This window comes from Channa argus, chromosome 13 (assembly GCF_033026475.1).
Source record: "Channa argus isolate prfri chromosome 13, Channa argus male v1.0, whole genome shotgun sequence".
In the NCBI taxonomy this organism is placed as follows: domain Eukaryota; kingdom Metazoa; phylum Chordata; class Actinopteri; order Anabantiformes; family Channidae; genus Channa; species Channa argus.
Window position 1 is genome coordinate 15,234,972 of NC_090209.1, and position 17,929 is coordinate 15,252,900.

The 17,929-nt window shown below is 39.2% G+C and overlaps 2 protein-coding genes across 3 annotated transcripts; one reads left to right on the plus strand and one right to left on the minus strand.

The window, feature by feature from the left end:
• The first annotated feature begins 6,333 nt into the window (after window positions 1–6,333).
• On the plus strand, window positions 6,334–11,958 carry LOC137140020 (solute carrier family 2, facilitated glucose transporter member 5-like). Of its 2 annotated transcripts, none has more exons than XM_067528029.1 (12): window positions 6,334–6,479; window positions 6,632–6,730; window positions 6,837–6,997; window positions 7,100–7,224; window positions 7,315–7,467; window positions 7,601–7,726; window positions 7,832–8,019; window positions 8,231–8,341; window positions 8,428–8,529; window positions 9,306–9,381; window positions 9,599–9,726; window positions 11,558–11,958. In XM_067528029.1, the coding sequence occupies exons 1-12, from the start codon at window positions 6,435–6,437 to the stop codon at window positions 11,780–11,782; spliced, it is 1,539 nt and encodes a 512-aa protein (XP_067384130.1). In that variant the 5' UTR covers window positions 6,334–6,434; the 3' UTR covers window positions 11,783–11,958. The 2 variants fall into 2 exon arrangements, with proteins under 2 accessions (XP_067384130.1, XP_067384131.1); XM_067528030.1 differs by having other exon boundaries at window positions 6,341–6,479; window positions 6,596–6,730.
• Window positions 11,959–12,074: 116 nt separating this feature from the next.
• Window positions 12,075–17,546, minus strand: ca6 (carbonic anhydrase VI). Its single transcript, XM_067528028.1, has 10 exons — window positions 17,385–17,546; window positions 16,625–16,804; window positions 16,092–16,240; window positions 15,615–15,710; window positions 13,889–13,955; window positions 13,617–13,774; window positions 13,356–13,482; window positions 13,153–13,236; window positions 13,040–13,072; window positions 12,075–12,930 (listed from the first exon to the last, which is right to left on the minus strand). Exons 1-10 carry the CDS (start codon window positions 17,473–17,475, stop codon window positions 12,296–12,298), a joined length of 1,620 nt encoding a protein of 539 aa, XP_067384129.1. The 5' UTR covers window positions 17,476–17,546; the 3' UTR covers window positions 12,075–12,295.
• Window positions 17,547–17,929: the final 383 nt, after the last annotated feature.

Below are 17,929 nucleotides of genomic sequence, written 5' to 3' on the forward strand. Positions count from 1 at the left end.
AATCAAACAACTAAAAAGAGACACACCATGAACACACAGATTGCATTTGGCTGCAAAGGCACCAACTCATTGTAAAGAAATGTGAAATGCCTGCAAATCATGTTAAGAAGAGACAAAGCATCTACAAAGAAATGCAAAACAACTGCTGAGACACAAAATTGCTTCAAATAAAGGGAGAATGACTGCAAAAGATTGTTTCTAAAGTGGAACAGTATGGGAAAGTAATTAGATCAATACATATATTTCCTTTATAATTCATTTATTGCTACTGTCTCTGCAGATACAGCTCCAATATTGCAGTTTGTGAGTGCATACTATAGAGCTAGGTCAGTATCTTCAAGAGTGCTTATAACCAGACTTGTTCACTGTGTTAAGGGGCAACATTGCTGTCTCTGTACAGTTGGCTGTAACCCAAGTAATTCCCCAGCGGCATTTTGATTCACATTCATATGTAGTGAAGAAGGTCTGTCTTACTTTCCAACTTGTAATTTCTTCATCCACTCTCACAGGGATTTACACTTCTCTTGTTGAAATAGCTTTGTGTTAAATTGTCATATCAATTTCAAAAGATGAAATGTTCAATGTAGTGAGGATATCTTGTTTCATGTCTGTAACCAGGGGCCTATTTTCTCATGATCTACCCATGAACAACACTGTGGGACAGGGGACACTGTTAATACTAAATATATTAAAAGCATAAATATTTTTTAGACAAAGAGCTTTTCATCTTAATTTATCCTTGTTCTACAGAAAAGGGACACAGTGCACCGGCCATTCTCTACAGACCATCAGTAACTGTGACAGAACACAGACTATGTTTCAGAAAATTCAGGAAGTAAATAGTTTTTAGTCATTGGGGATGGCAAAGGTTGCATCAGCAGCCTGACAATGTACTTCATGCAGGAATTAATTCAATGTGTCTGTTCTGAGTTTTCGGATAATTAAAACAAATTTATGTCAGTATTATGTAAGTATTTCTGTCATTCTAATCACAAATTTGTGTTTCACCACCATTGTGATGCAGTGTTGGAAAGTAACATTTACCTACAAGTAATGTACTTAAGTCGAATTTTAAGTTATTTGTACTTTACGGTAATGTTTTAATTTGCTTTATACCTTCACTTCACTATACTTCAGAGGCAAATGTACCTTTACTCCACAACATTCATTTGATAACTATAGTAACTTTTAAAAATCAGATTAATAAATACAGTATAATCCTCACACTGTAAAATTCAGCAATAAGCAAAGTTTGTTTTCGGGGCTTGAGGACATTAAAATCAGCTACATTGTTACAAGCTGCAACAAAGTGAATAGCATATATTAAAGCATAATAATTATAATCCGGGAATATCACAAAAGTACTTACACCTTTGGTACCTAAAGTAAATACTTTTGTACATTTACCTTAATTATAATTTTAAAATTAGAACTTTTACTGCACAGAGTATTCCTACACTGTGGTAGTGCTATTTTTACTTAAGTAAATGATCTGTTTACTTCTTCCACCACTCATTGTACGTTTGAATGTAAATTGCATCTTACTGAAATTCCTTACCCTTTTACATGAGTGGTAGTCTATTTTTTTCAAGGCCTAGTCACAACACTAAAGTCAGTGTATTCCTGACAGAGCATCACCATGGAGTATTCCCAATATAGAAGCCTCAGTGGATCATACACAATGTTAATGTTATTGTCTAATACAAGTTTTGGCACTTATATTTAGATGGCTGCAGTTACTAAACTAATGGGGCCCAAATAAAGAAAAAAATCTTAAGAGCTTGACCCCTACACTGAGGGGATACGGTGGCTCTGTTATACGGTGGGGGCATTTTGCTGGCAATGTTTGGATCCATTAGAGGGAAGGGTCTCTGCAAATTAATACAAAATTGTTATGCCAGTTGTCCCTTCCAGCATGTTAATAAGATATTCCCCTAAAACACTGATTCAACGTCTCCCATAGGTGTTTAGTTAGATTGAGATCTGGTGAGTGCCAAAGCCATAACATACGCTTTATATCATTTTCATACTCGTCAAACCATTCAGTGACCCCACTGTCCTCCAGTAAGACAGCACTCCCATCAAGGTAGAAATGTCATAGGATAAAAAAGATCACTCAGAATAAAGTGGGACTGATTTGTGACCCTCTGATCCCCTCAGGTGTCAAGCATTTAAGGCTGCATTTTGTGTCTGCAACTTTACATACCAACAAACACAGTTGCTGACTTTATATTGGGCCTGAAAATGTTATTTGCTAATGAGAACTAAACCAGTCATTTTAAGATTTTAAGTAATCTAATAGAGTAAACCAAATCACTTGCTTCATTTGTTACATAAGTTATAATCTTTTTTATAGATGAATTAAGACATTGAAATCAAAACATTCATGCATTAATGTTTGTTATTTAAATTTAATGTTTAAGGTACAGTGATTACACACAGTATGCAAATAATAGTAATAAGTGAAAAACATTTAAACAAAATATAAACATCTTAAATCAGGCCATATAAGCTTTTAACTGGCTTTGAAAGGACATGTGATTTAAGTTAGAGTTGTATTATCTAAAAATCTAAATTTTCAGACCTCCAGAATTTTTGAACATGGCTACGCTTAGATTATTATAAGTTATGAAAAGTACCTCTTCATGGAGACCATCAGTACGGAGGTACAATTTCACAGTATGAATACATTCATGCTAAGGTCAAACACTGATTATGTAAAATGTTGAAGTACATAACTTTTTTCAGTTACTGCATTTCAAAGTTAATATAACTACAACTATTATATTCAGTGACAATATTAGTTTGAGTCATCTTACTTACAAACTTATACTGTTTATTAAAATGGGAAAATATTGGATAACTGACTTTTGAAAGGCTATGTTGATGCTCTGTCCAGCGGAGGAGGAAGTATGTGAGTATTTGACGGCGATTTCTATTCTGCTGCTTGGTCAGACCAGAGGGTATGTACCAGACTAGAGAACAGTAGGAGTCTTGATGAGTGGCATCACCACATTTTCAGCTTTGGTGCTAGTGCCCAAGAAATTCTTGTTGCCATGGTGAGAGCAGGTGTAGGTAACTGGTTGACTTGGTCGAGATAAGAAGTGGAGTCCGGCTTGATAGTAACGTCACTCGTACATAATAGATCAGTCTCACGCAGACTAACCCTGACTGAAAATTACTATGTCAAAGACAACCTGCTCATTTCCAGATATTTCAGAGGCAGTCAAATGTATCTTTTGTAGTCCATGCTGATGATGTGACAGTTGACTGTGGGCTACAGTTTACACCCATGCCTACAATGCTGGTGGAACACAAATGTGTATTCAGAATGGCAGAAATACATGTGAAAACATAAATAAACCACCTAATTCTGACTTAGAGTGTAGTCCAAATATTAGAATAGAGTTTAGAGTGGGATTAGCTAGTTTGCTAGCAAAGACAGACTTCAGCCTTAATGCTTGTGAAGAAGCTCCTTTTCTCCACCAGGTCGGTCATAATTTAGTCTACCAGCTCTTTCCTCCCCATCATTACAGTAGAGCGGCTTTAGCTTCCATTACATTTAAACAGAAGCATGTTCAGACCGTGCCTGTTAGCTGATTGGCTGAATGGTTAGCTGATTGGCTAATTGGCCATGCATGGCAGCATGGTGCATCGATGTGTAAGAGTGAAAACCAACATTTCATCAACATCACTTTGTATAAAAGTGCTATATATATATATGTAACAGCCATTTACAAGAATATCTACTCCAGGCATTTACTGTGCTGCATGAAGTCACTGGTCAAAATGTTTATTTTCATACAACAGACTCATTTGACTCATTTGTTATTTTGCTGTCAGTGGTTTTAGGAGCCAGTTCTCAAGCACATAATCCACCAAAGGAAGTGGGCAATAGGTCAGAGCTACAAAAGGATAACAAACATTTACTAAAGATAAGAAATTAAATATTTTTACTTGAGTAATAGAAATCCAAATAAACACTACAATCAATAACAGAGAACGTTTCTGTAGTTGCTCAGTCTTTGCTATGGCATTTTATAGTTAACATAGACGTTTTCCTTTAAATGGTGAAATGCAGTCACAGCCAAAATTAGCTGTTTGCTGCTCAAGGTCCCGTATCATACAGTATGAGCTAAGACAATATAAATGGTGCTGTGATTTAAAAAGTTACTGTCTTCATCTCTTTTCCCATGAGATGCAACATAAAATTTAGTTTAGTACGATTCTTGGTTTGGCAGCAATGTCGTTCTCTCATTCCACCCACCAGTCTGAATGTCCCAGTTGTTAAATAGATACCCTCGATATCTGCTTTGCATATTAAAGAGAACACCACAGATTTCACTGATCAAAGTCCGTTTACACACCCTGGTAGCTTTGTGGGAAATTGTAGGCCCCAGGTTTTGTCAAGTGAGACATGCATGTAGTAGACCATATGACATCTCTAAACTGTCCACTCTAACTCCTCAAACAATTTTTTTACTTCCATACATGCCTTTTTAATACAGCATGCTCTTTCAGTATTGCCCTCAGGATGGATTTGGAGAGCCTTTAGTTTTGACAGGAGCACCATGATCACTTAAAAAGCTTTATTTGTATAATATTGCAGTTAATCATTATGTACCTTCGGTTGATGAAATTTTTATCAATTTTAGGTTGTACTTTTTGTTTCAGTAGCTGAATAGCATTTAGCATGCTAAAATGTTAAACTAAGATGGTAAACATGATGATAAGTGGCTATAGCTGCTTAACATAACATGTTAGCTTTGCAGTTGTTGGCACATGTTGTGGGCATGCTCAAAGTCCTGCTGTCAGTAAGAAAAGCTGTACCATGTGCACTTGTACATGTCGTATATTTATCTTCCTTTGATGGCAAAAGTCGCCTTTCTAATTACATTTAAATTGAATTTATTGTGAGAAGATGTGAATAGTGTCATAATGTCAATGGGGCATTTAGGTGCATTTTCCTAATGAGGAATCCTGCTAATTGGCTCTATCATTTCATTTAATGGAACTGTTTCTGTTAATGAATAGTTAACTCACAGTCGCATACAACATATTCAGAGAGAACAATAATGATTTCCAAGAGCCAATCAAGTTCTATCTTAGGTCATCAAACAAACCTTATACAATGATCAGGCATAGCATTATTACCACCTGTGCAATTTAATGTAATCCATTACTCTGGCTCTGCCACAAATTCTACTTTTATAAGGTTTTAAAACTGAGGAATTATAAGCTTGTAAATGTCATTAAAAATTCATGGCAGAACCACTGTATTGGATTGCATTAAATTGCACAGTTGTACTTAAAGTTGTGTCTGATCGGTGTATATAGCTATTTGATTTATTCAAAAAAAGGTTAAGAAAAAATACTTTTAGTCCTACGTGTCTCATATCATCATATTCCAGCATCTTAAATGTTCCATCAGTACAAAACAAAACTATGAGGGCTTTGTTCATAATTGATTATCATAGCTCACAATTTATAAATTAGCTTTTTTGTCTTTGATTTTGCAGCTAAAATTTAACTTGTTTGTTTTCTCTTGTGTTCTTTTTAATCACAATAAAAATTTTTCTACCTGGGAAACAATAACATTTTTAAAGAGAAGTCTTCCCATGAAATCATAATTAACATTATTATCATCCATCCATCCATTATCTGTCCGCGCTTATCTTATGTGGGTCATGGGGGGGCTGGAGCCTATCCCAGCTGTCATCGGGCGAGAGGTGGGGTCCACCCTGGACAGGTCGCCAGGGCCACAGAGAGACATACACAGACAGACAACCATTCACACCTACAGGCAATTTTAGATTCACCAATAAACCTAACTTGTCTGTTTTTGGATTTTGGGAAGGAACCAGAGTACCCAGCTCCACACAGAAAAGACAAACCTTCTAGCTGTGAGGCAGCAGCGGTAACCATTCCACCACTGTGCTGCCCGACAATAATATCCGTCTTATTTAATATTTTTCTCTGTGTGAGTTGCATTGTCTTCAGTGTGAAACAGATAAATCTTTGACATTGTACCAGTACTCACCAGCTGTTTGTGATGTTGGCATTTTGGAATGAAATCTCTTCTATAGTCAAACTTGCAAGTTGAGGAACAATAAGGATGCTCATCTGACTTTATCATTTTGATGAGAACACCAGCCTTGAATAACACGTGAAGAGCCCTTCAATTAGTTGAAGGAGTGGTGTAATAAAAATACTACTTATCAGCATTTAGCCAAGGGGAGCATTTAATATCTCGATAGCATTGCATACAAAACTTTCTAAACCTAAGTGCACAGTCAGCAGCGTGAAAATGATAACTGAAGCCAAACTGTAAACTGTGGCCACGCTCTCTAATCTCATGTCCAAAGGGCAGGCAGAATCCAGTGTTGCAGTAATAACAAAGTGTGCTGTTATTTTTTCCAAGCCAAGTCAAAGCCATGGTGGAGAACGAAGCAGTGCTAAAACCTGTGGAAAGGAGAGGGGTGAGTTGCGGTCCTGGTGTGATCATTACCACGGTCACATTTCAAGTCTAGTTTTGTCTGTTCTCTGACAGCGTGCAAACGATTTAATCAAGATTAATGATGTTTGTGTTATGAAGAGAGGCCTCACATAGTGCACTGATGTCCCCCGACAGAGATTAACCGCAGTCCTGGCACTGGCAACTCTAATATCTGCATTCGGTTCTTCCTTCCAGTATGGTTATAATGTGGCTGTGGTTAACTCTCCATCAACGGTAACTCAAGCAAAGAAACAAACTTTACTGTAACACACAGTCATATTAAGGTTGGTGTTAATGACATGATGATGTGTTTCTATAAGTCTTGTCCTGCTTTCTTCAGTTCATGCAGCAGTTCTATAATACCACCTACCTGGAGCGTCATGGCACACCAATAGAGGGAAGCTTCCTGACTCTACTGTGGTCTCTTTCTGTGTCTATGTACCCACTAGGGGGCTTCTTTGGATCTCTGATGGTGGCACCCCTGGTAAACAAACTAGGGAGGTAATGCTGCATGCTATGCGCCTTCTAACATTAGATAACATTTATCATGCCCAATAAACACTCTATTCTTGTCTGTTTTGACTTACATTGGATCTGTGACAGGAAGGGCACCCTCCTTTTCAACAACGTCTTTTCTATCGTCCCTGCTGTAATGATGGGAGTTAGTGAGATTGCCAAGTCCTATGAGATCATCATCGTGGCCAGGTTTATAGTGGGCATCTGTGCAGGTCAGGTGTTGTACTCTCACATATTCAAGTCAAAACTAATTAGGTTAAAGTGGAACTTGTTTGGTTTAATTCATCTATGCCTGTCTGCAGGTCTCTCGTCCAATGTGGTGCCCATGTATCTGGGTGAACTCTCTCCAAAAAACCTGAGGGGAGCCCTTGGCATTGTACCACAGCTCTTCATCACCATAGGCATCCTTAGTGCCCAAGTGCTGGGCATCAGAAGTATACTGGGCAACAACACAGGTACTGACTGATGTAGTAGTATATGTCTAACAACCTTTCTTGGTTTAATGTTGAACCACATGTGGGAACTGAAGAGAGCTTTCTTGTTTGGTCCTGTGATTAAACTAAGTGTCTCTATTCCTTCTGTGTTCAGGTTGGACCCTCATGCTGGGTTTGACTGGTATTCCTGCCCTGATGGAGCTCCTGCTGCTGCCCTTCTTCCCAGAGAGCCCCAGGTACATGCTTATCCAGAAAGGAGATGAGGACACAGCAAAAAAAGGTGTGAAAACAGAAAAACTGCTTCACAAGTTTAAAGGAGGGAGACACTGGTGATTTAAATCATGTAATAGTAGATGTAATTTATAGTATGTTCCATCATCCTAAGCGCTACAGCGTCTACGTGGCTGGAATGACGTGGACGCGGAGCTGTCAGAGATGCATCTGGAGGAACAGTCAGAGAGGGCCGAGGGTCGTCTGTCTGTGCTCTCTCTGCTGTCCCAGCGCTCTCTTCGCTGGCAGCTGGTCTCCATTATCGTCATGAACATGGGCCAGCAGCTGTCAGGGGTCAACGCGGTGAGGCATGCCTGTCCAGTTGCTCTTTGTCCCTACATGCACAGATGCCCCCGAAACAGATATAACATCAAATCAGTGTTATTTATACAACTTGTATTGTTTGACCAGAGAATACAAAAGTTGTTAAATCAGTTAAGCATCACTGTTACAGCCTCCATTGTCCGACTTGTCTTATTCTTTCAGCCTAATGTGTTTCTCTTGCCTTGCTCAGATCTACTACTACGCAGACAGTATATATGCCAGTGCAGGAGTCGAGGAGAATCACATCCAGTACGTCACAGTGGGAACAGGGGCAGTAAATGTCTTCATGACCATAGCAGCTGTAGGTACCATGTAATGTTGAAACATTTGTGGGGAAGCGCTAAGCTCCAAAGTCTGTCATTCTTTAAAGGGAGTTTGTTGTTCCAGGTCTTCATTGTGGAGGCCTCAGGACGACGGCTGCTCCTCCTCTGTGGTTTTGGGATCTGCTGTGGAGCATGTGTGCTGCTTACTGTCGCTCTCAACTTCCAGGTACCATGTATAACCTCAACGTGTTACTCTTCTGCTCTCTAGTGTACAAATATAATCTGCTGCATGTCAGAGTCTGTCATGCTTGCGGTCAGGAGATTTGTTGTGGAGACTGAGTCATAGAAGACTTGTAAAACAGGGTTATTTATTAAATCTTTTTATTATAGGATACTGAATACATGATTATCTGGTGAATCCACACTGAAATCTTAGTGCTAATCATGACAATGTATGGCATAAAAAGATGCCATACACTTTTAGGCTTCCAGAATTAAATAATACAACCACTGTTTCAACTACATCTGGTCTTTTTCAAGGTATACTGAATATTATTGTCAGCTAGTCTCACTGCATATACACACACACACAACTCACATCTGATACCATTTAATAATTAATAACATTATCACCAATTTATAAAAATACATCTGAGTTATTGTAATTTGGGTAATCACTTCAGAACACAGGGTGGGGACTCACAAGCATAGCATAGAGGGAAGTAAAACTAGGTTTAAGAAAAGGGTGCATAAGGTCCTCAGTGTGCAGATCTTTATTGGCAGGGCTCAAGAGCACTTTGACACATTAAACAAAGGCCTTACCTATAACATACACTGATGGGGTCAATCTCAAAACAAGTGGTGCCTTCAATCAATCTTGTAATCTCATGTGGATCCAACATTTTAAGTGAAACCTGTCACGCAGTGCAGCCAGTACTTAAATTTTGTGCATTTTTGTTCCTGTTTGAAAGCCTGTTTGAGAGCACTGGTTTGTATTTGTAGGAGAGCGTGACATGGATGCCTTACATCAGCATCGCCTGTGTCATCATCTACGTAATAGGACATGCCATTGGACCCAGTGAGTCTGACCCCACGGTGGTTATTTACACACACTTATTACAACACGGTGCTCCATTAGCTGAAGTGTTGTTTGGATGTGACCAGACATGTAATTGTATATGTTGTAAATCTGCACCCAGCCATTTAAGACATGAGCATTCTCACAGTGACCCTGTAGAATGATGGGAGTGTCTTGATTGTATTTAGTTGTGGTTGATCACACGTGTGTCCTGCAGGTCCAATTCCTTACGTGGTGACCACTGAGATGTTCAGACAGTCGGCCAGGCCTGCTGCCTTCATGGTCGCAGGGTCCGTCCATTGGCTATCCAACTTCACCGTGGGCCTCATCTTTCCCTTCCTAGAGGTCTGTTACAGAACTGATATGATATGAATGAAATTTCTACTGAGGCGCAGGTTTTTTATATGAGCCCCTCACTTAAACCTGTGCTGACCATGTTATTTAATACAATGTATATTTATTTTTTATTCTTTTTAGTCAATTTCTTTGTGTATTATTATTTTGCAACTTTTGGTGCACACTTTAGACCTGAACCAAGAGAAAGGATGTGAGTGCGAGATAGAAGGTCTGGACAGGATTTCGACAGACACTCATTAACCTCAGCATGAACAAAATCCCTGCAGAGGTGTGTTCACCTGCTAAACAACCACTTGCTCAATTTTTTGACTACTGCTGTTATATAACTGAAACTGAGAAGAATATTTTATATGGAGCACAGTGGTGCAATTGTGACAGCTGTCATTCAAAAAGGATATATCTGGATATACTGCTATAGCTGCTCTCTTTAACTAAATGCTTGGTTTTGCGAATGAAATCAATGATGTAGACATCACATACAAACAGACACTTATTTCAACCTGGCATTTATTTTCTTACTGTATGGGACTGTAATCAGTCATGCTAATTTTGCCCTTACAAGTGCAGGTAAATGAGAATTTGGGAGAACATGCCATTGCACTAACTTATTCTGTAAGTAGGATTTATTATAGAGGTCTATGTACATCCGGTGTTACTTTACATCTGACCTAGTAATTTTGCGTATTCTTCTGCGCACATTTGTATGAATCTGTTCGGTTTGCTTAATGATTCCCCTTATTGTGCAAGTCCTCACTTCCCATGTACAACGAAGATGGCAAGTGTACAGTTAGCAAGGCCCAAATGAGTCACCTTCATGAGAAATATGGCAGGCTAAATGAACTGGAGTAATCCTTTAAATACTTTAACAATTTGGAAAATAGACTTTTGGCCAAGAATTAGATGATGGTCCTTGCCAAGAACTAGTCTGGCATCTAACCCTCTAAAGAACAACAGCTATTGGTTTACAGTTGGTTTTATATGAATTAAACAAGAATTTGTGTATATCAGTTTATTTTTTTCTTTTTCTGTGTGACATGGATCTGGGGACACATCCAATTGGGGGCGGTCACTTTACTTATGTAAAGTGAAAAGAACAAGTTGAATTTTCTGCTGTCTGTTAATACAGACTATTAACATTGAGACAAATATAAGAAATTATCTTGTGGATCTGTATAAACTAGCTGTTTCCAATCTTTATGCAAAGCTTAGTTAAATGTCTTGTTGGAGTAGCTCCACATATTGAAGTGTCATTAATCTTTTCATCTAGCTTTCCAAAAGGTGTTTTTGTTCTTCACTTTGGCTCAAAATAAGGAAAATACATGATGGGAATGCAAAAGAAGCTATGTTTTATCAAGAAAATATGTTTAAATGGGGGAAGGAGAGTGGGAGGAGGGGAAAGGATTGGGCAACAACCAATCCAAGTCTCAACATCAAACTGGAAATAATCTTCTTAGCCTTAAATATTTAATAATCCTCTATTCTCACATTTGTTTTCTTCTTGCAGATGTATCATCAGTCGTTGTTTATCAGGAGCAGCTTTGTAATTGTGTCTTTTCTAATGGACTGAGCACTGCAGTTACTCTTGTCTTATGTTTACATCCTCTCTTAACTTCTCATCGTCAAAACAAAAGGCAAACAACTTGCTTCTGAGTAACAGAAACCGATAACAGAGCATTCCACTAAAAGTAGCATGGAAATCGCGATTAACCTGATCCTTGGCTGCTGTTAATGTCCAGCCAACTGTTTCTGGCAATCTTATTTACAGCGTTTAATCTTGGGGGCACAGTGATCAGATTTCCTCTCCCCCTTCTCCCTCCAGAGAGGCCTGGGCTCCTACAGCTTTATCCTTTTTTCCATCATCTGCCTTGTCACCCTGGTCTACATCTGGGTTGTGGTCCCAGAAACCAAGAAAAAGACCTTCCTGGAGATTTGCCAGATGTTTGCCAAGAGGAACAAAGTGGAGATCAAACTGGGTGATGGGGATCTGCCACTAAAAGAGAGCAAAGAAAGCCCGGAGGATGCAGTGAAGGTCACGGCCTTCTGAAGAATAATAAGAGCATTCAGAGGAGAGGAAGTCTCCTCTCTGGGTGGGATTGTAACAAGCTGGAAATGTTAATGTTAATACAGCTTCTTTGTTTTTATTTTACGGGGAATGTTTACACAATCTCTGTTTGTATCGTTTTTTCGTGCCTGCTATAAAAAATGTATGTGTAATTTCAATGCAGCCTAGGATCACTAGGATTTTTTTCTTGCACTATACATGTAGTACTATACAGGTGTTAATGGTTAACTGGGTCTGTACACAACAACAACAACAACAACAACAACAACAGAAACAGCTTGTAAGTCTTTATCATTGATGGAAAGATATGAACAGAAAATACAACTGAAACTATGAAACACATTTGCCATTAAAGACTGACCTACAGGTGCCTAAAAGATATTTTATCTTTAATTAGACATTGCCTTAACTGTTTTAAATGAGCACCATCAGCAGTAATATTTTGGCTCTTTGTAGCATTTTAAAGCTCATAGAAACAGAAGCAGCTGAGACTTTTCAGGAGCATCTGTACTGAGTTTCCAGCTGCACCCCCCCATAAAGACTAAGACCAGTGGTTCCCCAGCTGAACACATTTCCCACCACAGTGCTGTTCCTCTCGCATGACATCTGGTCCCGGATATCTGCTGTGGTAAGCACATAGTCCCACAGGTTGACATCAGTCAACTTACCCACAAAGGCGTCTGTGTTGGAGATGCCAAGTAATCCATCCTGGTCTTTGCCCAAGATGAACACACCACCTGGCATGATTGTATAACCACTTTTCAGATACCGCTGCTCCCCCACCATGCCATTGATCCACAGCTCTGCACCTCCAGTGTGGGACGACCAGGTGACACAGTAGTTGGCCCAGTCGTGGGACTTGAAGTTGTGTGGGAGGTTGACAAACTCATTTCCGATCCAGAGCCCCACTTCTCTTGCACCTCTGTCCTCACTAATGGAGATCAGCAGCTCGTTGTCATTGCCGTTACTGGAGTAGGAGATGACGGTGTGGACCCCTTCACCCTGAGGCAGGACGTGCATGCAGGCAGTGAAGGAGTCCAGATCCATGGGGTGGTTGAGGCGAGCCAAAGCATAACTATCAACATTTTTCTCCTGCAAGTTGAGCACCAGAGGAAAAAGTCCGCGTGATTCTGAGGAAGAGAGAAAAGCTTGAATCAGGATTGTAAGTGAAAAATATATCCCTTTAAACATCTACACAATTTGATCTCAAATTCAATCACAATGGAAAAGAGGACTCACCGTATTTAGTAACCCTTGAGTTGCTCATTCCACCTAAAGAGAAGAAGAAGAAGTTAAACACTGCCATTTTGAGCTGTCTTTATCTAAGTTTTTATGACTAAGAGCTCAGTCACCCGACACTATGTGCTTTCCAAGAGAAGTTATCAGGCCTTCAATCTTCTGGAGCCTTGATTCAATTTCATCTTGCCGACAAAATGCTAAAAAACCAAAAGTTGACCCGGATTAGACTCAGGCTTATGTATTACCCCACATAACGTCTGAGAAATAAATTATGTTTTCCTGTTGTGCAATCACACTGTCACCACACACTACCTACATCCTTTCCCAAGGCGTGGCAGGAAAGAGGACTCCACCACACGGTCGTTGAGAGGCTGAGCGATGCGGTAGTCATTCCACAGGGTCTTGTTGTCCATGTCCATCAGGGTACTCTCCAGTTTCCTGATCTGAACAAAAAAGAAAGCATTTAATCTTACGAAGCAGCAGTACTATTGTTAACTTCAAATGGCGACAATCTGGTTTGCATATGTGACAAAAAACATTTTCTTAATTTCTGGTTAGAGTTTCTGTCTGTGTGTACCTGATTATGTGACAGCGTAATGGGTGTATCAAATACAGTCCAGAGGATGCTCTCATAGCAGGGGGGAGTGGTGAGGGAGCCCTGGTATCTGAAGAAATGGTTGAGGTTCTCTGGGAGCATGGAGCGCACATCGATGCTCGATATTGTCATCGATTGATCTGTCAGGGTCACACGAGAATCACATTTGTTGTATCCCACTCACTGCAAGACTAACACTAAATGAAAATACACTCCGCAGGGAGTAAATCCTGTGTGCTCCAGCTGTAACTTACCTACATACTTGATTTTCTCCAGGTTGGAAATGAAATCACTGTAGTAAGTGTTCTCAAAATGTCCGTCCTGAAAACAAACCAGAGCCAAAACAGAAAGTTTGGTCCTGATGTCAGCTTGTAGTTTGAAAAGTTTATTTTATTATGATGCAAGTCTTATTTTTATAGATTTGGCCTTTATTTCTAAATGTTATAGTACTATTGTATTTTATAATTTGGCATGTTCACTACAACAGAACCACACAGGGCAAGAAACATGAGTGGTGAAATGATCAGACACATTTTAAACAGGAAGATGGCTTTGTCTAGACTAAACTACTTTATCTAGAGATAAAAGCAAAACCGAGTGACTGGACAGTCATGCCATAATTTTATTAGGTTTGGTCCTGATGTCAGCTTGTAGTTTGAAAAGTTTATTTTATTATGATGCAAGTCTTATTTTTATAGATTTGGCCTTTATTTCTAAATGTTATAGTACTATTGTATTTTATAATTTGGCATGTTCACTACAACAGAACCACACAGGGCAAGAAACATGAGTGGTGAAATGATCAGACACATTTTAAACAGGAAGATGGCTTTGTCTAGACTAAACTACTTTATCTAGAGATAAAAGCAAAACCGAGTGACTGGACAGTCATGCCATAATTTTATTAGGCAATGTTGAACCATCTCTCAATCTGTAGACTGCTAGATTTTAATAATATACTTTTATTCACATTATCTCTATGTTTTCCATGACCCATTAACCTCTCTGTCAGTTCTCTGCTCTGCAGTTTCTCCTGGTTTTGTTTTCAAACCTGAAGGTGTGTGACTGTTTTATTGCTCAGTACTGAATACGGTCAATCCAATAATCTAACAGACACTATAAAATCACTTTTGACCTCCTTAAGAAAAGGATCAGAGAGAAAATGACCTTTGCTCCCCAGTTAATTAAAAACTTGACCAAACTACTTTTGAAAATTTAGATCACCACCAAACATATTACTCTCACGAAGCCATAGTTATTTTTCCTTCCATTGCCTGTTTGAGTTTACTTATGTCCTTTTGCCTGACCCTGCTGAATGACACTTTGGATTGTTTGCCCACCTTTTAACAACCAGTGCCACATCCTTTCTTACGCTTTTTATCTGTTTGTCTAAGGGTAACTGTTAATCATGCTTCTGACTCCACACTATATGTTATAAACTGATTATCTTACTGCTGGTTTTTCAGACCCCTTATTGGCAATGCTCCCACATTCCTAGATCTCAGCATATTATCTGAATGCAACAACAAACAATCATTGGAATGTTGTACAAAATAATAAAGACTTAAATTGTGACCAAGGTTTTGATAACCCCGAAATTTCTATTAGGTTTCCATGCCATTAAATTTGACTAACTTGTTGTCTAAATAACAATTTTTCTCTGCCAGTTGTGCTGCTATCACAGTAGATGCCAGCAGTGGTGTTTTTACAGAGATGACCTCAAGCAGCTGCCACTGCCTGAAATCTGGAACATTGCTCTGGAAACAAGTACTTGTTTAGTATGTCGGCATACATCTGTACAGAGACCTACATAACCAAGTATAAAACGATTGAAAGGGCATTGGGTCATATGGCAAATTACACTTTTTCTAGTAGACTTTTTCTAAACATCTTCCAGCAGAGCTGATGGTCATATATTGTTTAAGCTGACAGTCACACAGATGAGCAAGAAGAGAAGAATAGTATTTGTGGTTTACGCACATCATAGAAAAAGGCGAGTACTGCCAGACCGTCTGGTTTATCTCTGGCTTCAGTAAAGCTCTTGTACCTGTCAGAATTGTAATGGACAACATGGAGCTGGAAGACAAGGTGGAGACAGGTTAGGTGGCAATAGTTGAAAAGTGACCTGCTTTCAAATGAAAAACTCTTTATAAGAAGCATCCTAAAAAAGCATAAATGTTTATCAATCGTTGTGATCTTTGATTAAATAGCAATTAAATTAAGGCAACAAAAAAATATATTAGCAAGACAATATTCATAAGAAATGAAAAGTATCTATAAAATAAGCTCAGAAATAGAGCAGAGGACTGGTTTTCTAATTAAATTCGGATTTCCTTATGAACAAAATTTAGTCCAGGCTCTACATATAATCTGCTATATCTGTAAATGTTAATTTGCACTAAACCACCAGCTCATGTAGCAACTTCAATTTCAAAATTTTCAAATTCAGTAGCATACCTCTGCCATGTAACGGATGCCGTCCACAGTGTGTTCTGCTCCACTGGCCTCCAGGTCCCAGCCACCCCAGTGCAGATGCATCTGGACAGCTGTGTACTTTCCTGGGAGGCCTTTGGTGATCATCATAGTGGGAGGCAGGTCAATTTGAACTGATGGAAAGATATAGAGATGTTATTGTTAAAGTGTGTTTTGGAGAAAACAAGTTCAGTACAGAAAATTTCTCAAATACTTTCGATTTGACTTTTAAAATTCACGTGTTTGCATAGTGGAGTTCACCACAGTGAACATGAACTCTGCATTAATTTAGGGGGGGGGGGGTAAATATTGGTGTGAAATAAAGCAGTCTAGACAAATACAACGATGGAATAAGTTTGAGAAACGTGTAGACTTGCTGGTCTCTCTGATTAATTTCTCAACTCCAGGTACTTTTTTGTCCATGTGCTAAAATACCAGACATGCATTTATGGAAAGTTTTGGCTGCCTGAAGAGCAGAAGAGAAGAATGTGAATTTCCACAGTTCTGGTTTCTCTTACCAGAGTGCCCGTTGTTGGACATGAGAAATCTCCCTTTCTGAGCATCATATCCGGTGAGCTCCAGCTGTAACATGTCTGGGTTGAATCTCACGTTGCGCCGCTGGATGTCTATCGGGGACTGCTTCTTACCGCCACACGCAGGGTATTTCGTTGGCCAGTTCAACTGGTCCAAAGCGCCCTCTGTTTGTAAGAAATGAACGAGAAAATAATCTCATCACATTGTCGTCCACTTAAATTTAAAGTTAAAATGAACAGAGACCGTTTCTTGCAGGGACGTAACACGTTTGAATCCCCAGTTTGTGAAAGGTAAAAAAAAAGAGGTCACAGCTTGTTTCTAGCTGGCACGGAAAGGACATTTTTGACGCTCGTGTGCATTTCCCAAAAGTTTTATCGTCCAAAACATTTCCCACAACTTCACTCTCCACACAGTCTTGATTTACGCAGAATGACAGACAGCGGTTCTGCAGGATATTTGGCCAATGCGTCGCGCGTCACTGACAAAACCCAACGGCCAAATGGTTCGGGTGAATGTCGCATAATAAAAAATGTCTAAAATTCTTTAAACATCTTGTGGAAAGTTTGTTATATTTACCTTTATCTTTTTACAACCTATGTATCAAAACAAACTCGCATTGGATAGGCTGTAGCGCACGTTTTACGCATCAAACGCTTAAATGCTTGTCTAATTGTGTCACTTTTACTGTTCCTGTAAGCGAACCAACATACATTTGCAAGGATATTTTGAAACCAGAAAGCCTACCAGAGTATGTCCAATGAATCCCATCGTCAGGAATCCCAGCGCTGACCACACAAACCAGAACAGCGAAGAGAAACACGATGAAAAACTCCATCTCTGCGTCTCTGTTGCCCTCACAGGACACCTCTCAGAGGTTGTCTCTCCAGATTTAAACTGTCAGTGAAGGGAGGCGTTAAAGCCTCGGCTGAAAACGCCCAGACGCTTCCCAGCAGCCCCCTGATGAGAGCAAAACGTCTTACCAGACTCTCTACCAGAAATATATCTTATATGAGGTTAAAGTTTAAACAGGAAAAAACGCATACTTTTCTGCATGTTGCTAGACTTTCATAACCAAATTAAAGGCTGTTGGGAAAACACAGGTCAGCAAAATAACTTTCTTTTCTTCGAGGACAAAAGCTGCAGTCTTATATTTGACTCTGGAAAATATTTAAAGACATATAAGGTCATAAAGAACATCTACCTTGTTGCCTTGCTGACTTACTATATATAGCATCTCTAACATGTTTTCTAGGTGAGAATCAATTTTCACAGGAAACCCGTTTAACAAA